Source organism: Curcuma longa, chromosome 1 (genome assembly GCF_044706935.1).
Source record: "Curcuma longa cultivar G26 ecotype Majalengka, Jawa Barat chromosome 1, ITB_CL_G26_1.1, whole genome shotgun sequence".
Taxonomy (NCBI): Eukaryota; Viridiplantae; Streptophyta; class Magnoliopsida; order Zingiberales; family Zingiberaceae; genus Curcuma; species Curcuma longa.
In genome coordinates, this window is record NC_133861.1 from 1,055,876 (window position 1) to 1,064,418 (window position 8,543).

Genomic DNA, 8,543 nt, shown 5'->3' on the forward strand with positions numbered 1-8,543 from the left:
CTTCTGTATGATGGTTAATTAGATAAGAAGAATCTTTCCAATTTGTAAATTAGTAACTAATTCCTTCATTGAAATTGTGTAGTCGTGACATGTTTCAACCTCTTGTTATGTAGACTCTAAATCAATAAGGAGGGGGTCTCAAGTAAATGAAATTACTCAGGATAATAACGATACATAATTAATTAAAAATCTTTAACTACAAAATATGAATTTAACATTAGTAGAAATACATATAATAGTTACCTAAGGAGAAGTGATTCCTTCTAATTTAGCTTTTACTTTGTCTATATGAAAATAAGTAGATCTCTATTTATTTATTCTCAATGCTGCTTGGCGATTGAATAGGAATATGCTCAAGAAACTAAACTTGTGTCATAATTCAATAATTAGATAATATTACCTATTTATGAAACAAGTTAACAAGTTAATCAAAACTTATACCAAATAGACCAATAAATCCCTTTATATACGATAGTGAGAGGATAAGACTAAGAGTCTTTGATGCAAAAATATCCTCAACTATTGAGTTTAAAAGTCATATAATTATATATTACCTCTACCTAATTATATTTTTATAGATTATCAAAATTATCTATAATATCTATAATGACTAAAGGTAACTTATATATACTAAAAGCAAACAAAACAGAAGAAAAAAATATAAAATATATAATTTATAAAATAACAAAACATTCATATGTAAATCCATACGGAGATAATAAGTTTTGAATAGGTTTTTCAATATCGATTGATTCAGTTCGTTACTTGTAAAAAACCTTTTGAATAATTGATCAGAAACAACATTAGAATATATATGGACATGTATGTCTCTATTTGAAATTCCTAATAATAAAATTACATCTTTCGTTGTGAATGACACAACCACATAAGAGAATTTAAAAGTCTTTACTTCCGAATCTCAATTCTCAAATATGTTGATTAATAATCTCCTAAGTTGTGAAATTTCTAACATATTGAGGAATAACATAAAAAGACTATTGCTTATAATACTGATGTGTTTTTCATGGAGATGTATTTTTGAATGACCCTTTTTTTCCCTTTTCCTTTATGGTCGTTGTAGAAAAAAAATCTCTAAAATGTCTGAATTTACTCATCTAATGTAACTTTTTCTCCAAACTTAACAATTGAATCTCTTTTACATAACTTGATCTTAACTTTTTAATTTCCTGCATTATATCAAAACAACAATTGAGCTTTGTAAAATTCAATCGAATAACTTTTGTAAAACTAAATTCAACTAGAGTTAGTCAATAATGCTATAACAATGAAACAATTATAATGCAAAAATAAAGAACATATACCTTATCAAAAATTTACCTTTCGAGTTGATGGTAAGTTAAAATCTTAAAGCTTCGACATTGTCCCTAAGTGAATATAGTGAAAGTGAAGGTGATATTGTCGATGAACAGAGAAATAGATGAAGGTGGTTTAGAGAAGAGAAAAGTTACTGACAGGGAACAAAAAAGACGCTAAAAGTGGTAAGCAATTGAACAGAGATATCGAGATGAAAGTGATGCGACTGGAATTGAAAAGTCATGGTGAAGGTGGTGCAAGAATAGATATGTCGATGATGCATAAACTTTGGATGACGGACAATGTCAGGATGAATCGCTGAAGCTAATGGCGTTCAACAAGAAATAGAATGGAAAAAAAATTAGAATTATCACACAAGCGAAAAATGGCTCCAACATTGAGATTTTAGATTTTTATGGGGAATAAATACATACCAATAGTTCAGATTGAAAATCTGATTCGAAAGATGGAATGACGAGGGAAAGGGGTTTTGCGGAAGGATAAAATCAAAATAGGATATGCAATTTGGATAATCTCAAACCACCTAGCGATTTGAGTAAAGTGCATAACCAATTTGGGAAATTGTGGATCAAACAAACTTAAAATTATAAAAAAAAATTAACAACGAAACAAATTTGAATTATGCACTTGATAACATCTAACCGAATCAAATTCAAACTAAATTTAAATCAATTTTAAACTCGTAAAAAAGAAATTAAGTCAAACTAATTCATTTTAAACTTGACTTAACTTGGCTAGGTTAACTTATCAAGCTTAACAAGCTTGACTTTTACATCCCTACTTTTGATACAAAGCCCTTTAGGTTTGTGTATAATTCTATGATCAGATGTTACAATTTTATGGCATACGTAGAACAGGGTGATCACTGTAATTCCGCCTATACAAGACAACTTTTCACGCAGTTTTGGTGATAAACTTAAATGCGATTTGTTCCTATTTTGGAATTCCGCATATTTGTTCCTGCCAAGAAGTTTCCTCGATATCTCAATGGGGGCGGAAAGGCGTTGCTTTGCGTGATGGCATATCATGAAAAGTTTAAAAAAGAAGAAGGTTGATTTCATTTGAATATGAAAGACTAATGCGACTTCAGCTTCAAAATTAAATGCAAAATGTTCAACTGTGATAGATGATATGCCATGCATGAATAATAAACCTTTTAATTCATCTTAAGCACAAAACGACTGATAAAGTCTCGATAAACAGAAATCACAATTCAGAATCAGGACAATTTGGATGATCCAAAAGCAACATCCGACGAAGCAAAAGCAAGTGAAAGCAAAGAGGAAAGTTTCAGAATTGCATACCCTGTGGATCTACCGGTACGACTTCTGGAAACGAGCCCGAGCGCCACGACCACCAAACTTCTTGGGCTCGCATCGGCGGGGGTCGGCGACGAGAAGGGTCCGGTCGTAGCGTACCAGTATGTCCTTGATCTCCTGCTTGGACTGCTCGTCGACGTACTTCTGGTGGTAGGCGACGAGGGCCTTGGCGATGCTCTGGCGGATGGCGTAGATCTGGGAAGTCTTGCCGCCGCCCTTGACGCGGATGCGGATGTCGACCCCCGCGAACCTCTGCCGCCCGACGAGGAGGATGGGCTCGAAGGCCTTAAGGCGGAGGATCTCCGGCTTCACCAGCTCGATGGGGACGCCGTTCACCTTGATCAGGCCGCGTCCGCGCTTGCAGTGCGCCACCGCGACGGCTGTCTTCTTCCTGCCGAAGCACTGCACCGATTCCGTCGCCGCCGTCGCCATCGTCGCCGAACAAGCTCGAGCAAGAGGAGCACCAGGAAGCAAAACAGAGGAATCAGCTCGTAGGACAGAATCGCAATGCCTTATATACGATCCTTTCCGGCGTTGCCCTAATTCGAGACAACAAAATAAACCGGTTTCCCAAATACTGATTGGACCGGTTTACTGGAATCGATTAGCGGCCCAAGTCTATTTCGGCTCGCAGCCGCATCGTCTTCAAGCTTCGTTCTTCTGATCGCAATGGCTGACGAAACCCTAGTTTTAGATCGAGTTCCGGGCTGATACGTCAATGAAATCCTGGTTCAAGTTTCATCACAGCCTCAGGATTATGATGCAACGGTTAAATGTTTAAATACGACGCAGCAAGATTGCCCCGGAACATAATTGAATTGGTTACGACGCAGCAGAATTGCAGAAGATGACAAGGATTGAATCCTGACGAAATCAGACAATACCCTCTTGCGTTGTGATCAATTGTAATTTTTCGATTTACCTCCTGACAGATAATCGTGGAGCCGATCGTGTGGGAATTCCACCTTTTGCAGAAGACGGTTAAATGTTTCTGCGGTTAATCAAACACGGCCGATGATCTTCATTATTCAAGAAAATATTTTCAAAAAGATATTTTTGTGTTTGATTACACATGTTAAAATGACTTGAGAATGGTCGATTGCACATGATTGCCTTTGTATTAATACAAAGTTGCAATCTTTATAGAACATAGTTTATAGCCTTTTTAGGATCTAGAGAGTTGGCCACAAAACACTATTATTTGTTTCTCCAAAACCTATAGAAACCCATTTTACATTCGGATAGAGATATTCATTCAGCTATAGAACACTATTTGTTGCTCTAAGGCGGCAAGCCAACTAATTAGCTAGCAAAGGAAGACTCACTCTCGTAAGCAATCGTTTGCCAAACATGTAATAATGATACTTCCAAATTTGTTGGCCAAAAATTGAGGCAATGGCAATGGCAAATAACAGGCCACTAAAGGGGGCGAGGCCTATGACAACTAACTCCATGATAGACATCAACTCTAGCCAAGCTTGATCAGCTTCTGCCATGAATCCATAGTAAAATGCTTTGGTACATATGCTCCACCTGCAGAATATGCCAAATGTAATGGTGAGTAAATCGTAGAAGAACAGAGAAATGTGTATGGATGAAGAGGTAAAGTCAAAAAAAGAAAGACTGCATTTGGAAACTAAGAGCGAAAATGGTAAGATTATTACCAGGATCTTTTGCAAAGAATATATAAATCTTGAAATGACTGAGCCTTGCCCATGAGCTTTCCTAGATTATAGCAAGCCATAAAGAATCCGGACAATCCGAGAAGAAGACAACATAACAGCAGCCCTATGAATACAAGTTCAAATAGTAAGACTCAAATAGATTCCAATACAGAATCATATGGTAGATATATGAATATCATCTAAAGAAAGATCATCCCTCTAAAGAACAAAATTACTTGTACTTTTCTATGTAATCAACATAAATACATTCACTTATGCTGTGTTTAAACTCATGTTGTAGTTTTATGTAAAGAGTGAAAAATAAATGCAATAAAATGTCATTGTTTCAAGTTTCTTCATAACTACAAAAATGTATATAGTATCAAAAATTCGAAACTGGATTATATTAACTATCATTACGGTTTGATCATCGTAGTCATCAGTTTCTGCAATTGCATTAGAGTGGAGAGAGGAACATACCAAGGGAATAATAGACATTCAATGTTGTAGTATCAAAAACTCCACCATAAAAGGAATTGAAGCTGCCAAAATAAATCCCATTTCCACAAACCGAATACAAGATGCTTGCCAATGAACAGATTGCCTGCAGTAACACAGTTTGGTCGTATGAAAAAAAACAAACGAAAAACAATATTTTCTGCATGTTAATGAATTAATATTTAATAGGACAAATTCAAAGCAAACCTACAATTTGAATCACAGCAAATGCACATAGTATATTCCGAAACTTGAGGAATTTCAGAATTCGTCCTTTTCTTTCTGGATGAGCATGTACCCTTAGGTGGTAGGGAACTTTGCAATCTGTACAATTGGCAAATGCAAATCTTTCCTAAAGAACAAGAGAAAGGTGAACTCAGATAAAACTGAAAACAAACTTGCATAAGGAGAAATAAAGCAGAGAAATGTATACCATAAGCAAACACAAAAAACGCTAAGAAAGTTCTTGTCAGATAAGATTTGGTTCATTAATTAATCTTCAAATTTGACACTTCATGATCAATTACCTAGACTACTTAACACAAAATATAAAAGATGATTCATACCCAAAATAGTCAACATCTATGCTCTCTGAATGTTGATTCTCTGCATATGCATGACTATGTTGATTGCCTCAAATATATTTTGCAGTCCAAGTCATCAAGTAAATGCTCTTGTTAGGAAACAAAGTTAGTTATTACTTAATCTCTGACAATATTCTCTTATTTGTGAAAACCAATCAGTCCAACGCAAACCAACCACTCCAGCACAAGCCAACCAGTGGGGAAAAAAAGTTAAAAGCTTTCTCATTCAGACTGGATAAAGATATATCGAGTGATGCCTCAAATTTTCTACATTTATGTGATGGTCACTCCCCTCAAGAGTTCTCGCATTCTCAAGAACTAAAAATTTTCTGCTAGAGAAACATGTTTCATGGGTAATAATTATAATTAAAAGGGTGTTTTTTATTATTGTCAAAAGAGTGTCCTATGTTAAAAAAAATAACAAAAAGACACTCCACCATACATTTTCTTCTCTAATTGCCATTCTTTTATCTGGCCAGTCCAATAATATTATAGTAGGTTTGGTCAAAATTAGTATAATATATAGTAACTTTTGATCAAAATTGCTACGCTTAGGTTAACTGACTTGGATATTTGGTAAATCATTGCATTGTTTCCCCTAGAACTTAGGGAGTTATAAGATTCTACATGATGTAGTTTTCTTTCACACTTGATTAGAATTGCATCATGTAGCAGTCATCTACATGTTGTTGTAGCATTTTTCAATAAAATTTTTAGACCAATTGGGTAAAGAGGCATAATTGGGAAAGAAAACTTAGATGGGATGTCCAGTGCCTTTTTAGCACCTTTTTTTAACCCTTTTTTTTCATTATCAACCTTCAAAAGCTCGGTATGAAATTCCAATATATTCAAGTGATTGACTTATTTTGATATCATTATTCTCTATATCAAAACTCAATCAATAGTTTAACTAGAGCTATTGGGAAAAAGAAAAAGGAGAAAATAACATCATAGCTTAGCATCTAATTAATTATCTTTATTTTCAATCATTTATTTATGACTATCTATACTAAAGCAAGATTAGTACTTTTCGAACTTGCCTTTACAGTCATATGGTAGTCCAGGCATTCTCGGTGTACGAACTTAGAAGATCCCTCGCATTTGCAGGGTGAAATGAGATCCCTCCCTGAACATTTACAAAAGAACAATATGAAACAATTCAGAAAGATAACCCCTTTTTTGTCTCGAAAATCATAATATTGCGATAACGAACTTCAAAAGATAAACCCCCTTCTGAGTCGGTCAATCTTCCCGTTCCGATCGGCACTAAAACTCGAGTATAAGAACCAAGGGCGGATCGAGAAACAGAAAGGGGCCATTGAAAGAGGAAAAAAAAAAGGAATGAGGAACGATTTGAGGGGAGGAAATCACCATCGTTTCTGAAGCAGACCCGGCAGTGGGTATGCGTCCCCGGGCCGGCCTCCTGGTCTACCTCGTCCGGAGCATTGAGGTGGTCGGGAGCCGCAAGGAAGCCCTTCGCCTCCGCCATTGACCAAAAGTAAGGCGCAGCTTCTCCAGCTCGAGCTATAAATCAAATTTATAGATGCGAAAGAGGAAATTTAATTTTGGCCCTTAAAATAGATTGGAGTTTTTTGAAAAATAAAAAATACTCATTAAATGTTACTAAAGTTCGAATTAAACTTGTTAAAAATTCTAATAAAAGTTTGAATTAGATTAAATAAAAAAAATTCATGTGAAAATTAATTAGAGAACTTAAAATTAGAAAACTTCACATTTTTTTTCTTTCAAGCCCTGTGGTTTTATACTATTCGTAAAGTGGTACAAGTTATATGTTGAAATTCTAAATATTCATATATTACAATTCTAAAATAGCAATATACTGGTTTTTATACATATTTTTAGAAATAAAAAACTACAATATATAAATATACAAAAGGAAAGGGGATTTTTGCAAATTCAGCAGCGCAAATTTGACGGAGTCTGACTACTACTATTAATAATTAATAATTAATAATTTGACTTTAGTGTGACACGAATATATTTTGACTTTTTCTAGTCAAGGTTGTAGGGCGTTGATTTTGACTTGGAAAACGATGGGAAGGTCCCCTGTATGGGCCAACGCAAGATAAACAATAGTGGATGAGGTTTTAGGGAGCAAATTTGCTTGACTCATGGAGTAGAATATGAGAATTAGATTTTAGATGATTCAATCCAAAAAAAAGGAAAAAGTAGAAAGATTCCATGTTTTAAAGTAGAAAGATTCCAAGTTTTAATTGAGTCCAATTCCTATATGATTTCAAGTTATTTTTGGTAATCCAAATATATAATTTTTTGAACAAATTAATTTTGGAGGTGATCGATCTATTTCTATGAAAATTTTTCATTAACTACCAGGGTAAATTGAAAAGTGCAATATGGGCCAGTCAGATTTTATGAAAATCAATTACGCGGGACAAATCTTATTGGAAATTTACGGGAGGGGGGGGGGGGGGGGGGGGGGGGGGCATAATATGTGAGAAATCTACTAAACAATCCCAATCTTGTTTTGAGTTGCTAAGTAAAATATGTAGGATCAAGAAAACGCTAGAGGGGGTGAATAACACACGTCACTTTTTCACTCATTTTTGAAAACTCATTATAGAGATGAGAAACGAAAATACAAGCACAAAAACACTTTTATTTTTACTTGGTTCACAGCTTTTGGATGCTTCTCCAAGACTCATGATCCTTGATCGCTTCAGTGGACAATCCACTATTAACATTCTTCTTAACAAAGAAGAAGGCTCGTTTCTTTTACAAAGATAGGTTCAGATAACAAGCTTACCGACCCTTAGAATAATTAAGTGCTAAAGACACGATTACAAGAATGAAAACAACAAATAAGCATTACTAAATGCTATGCTTGTTGGAGCTCGTAGTGATGACACGATATTGTTGTGTTGTTTGAATGCAACATTTCAGAGTTAGGAAGCGTAGAATTGGTGTCTTTGAAACTGCTTAGTCGCAGACTATTTTATTGACTATTCCGGATGTCTAGATCCCTTCTGGTCGCCTCCACTATGGTTCTATCGGATCTGACCTCATCACTGAGTTAATTATCCCCGGGTGCTTAGATCCCTTCCGGGTGTCTGAAATGCTGGTGTAACAACTACAAGATGACACCCTCTCCAGCTAGGACTTAT

At 35.3% G+C, this 8,543-nt stretch overlaps 2 protein-coding genes across 2 annotated transcripts; both read right to left on the bottom strand.

Annotated features, from left to right (window-relative positions):
• Nucleotides 1-2,475: 2,475 nt before the first annotated feature.
• On the bottom strand, nucleotides 2,476-3,129 carry LOC141838355 (small ribosomal subunit protein uS9-like). Its single transcript, XM_074725808.1, has one exon. The coding sequence runs from the start codon at nucleotides 3,084-3,086 to the stop codon at nucleotides 2,649-2,651; it is 438 nt and encodes a 145-aa protein (XP_074581909.1). The 5' UTR covers nucleotides 3,087-3,129; the 3' UTR covers nucleotides 2,476-2,648.
• Nucleotides 3,130-3,727: 598 nt separating this feature from the next.
• LOC141847422 (uncharacterized) lies at nucleotides 3,728-6,894 on the bottom strand. The gene is made up of 6 exons (XM_074735468.1): nucleotides 6,772-6,894; nucleotides 6,441-6,526; nucleotides 5,028-5,168; nucleotides 4,799-4,922; nucleotides 4,319-4,442; nucleotides 3,728-4,187 (listed from the first exon to the last, which is right to left on the bottom strand). The coding sequence occupies exons 1-6, from the start codon at nucleotides 6,887-6,889 to the stop codon at nucleotides 3,953-3,955; spliced, it is 828 nt and encodes a 275-aa protein (XP_074591569.1). The 5' UTR covers nucleotides 6,890-6,894; the 3' UTR covers nucleotides 3,728-3,952.
• Nucleotides 6,895-8,543: the final 1,649 nt, after the last annotated feature.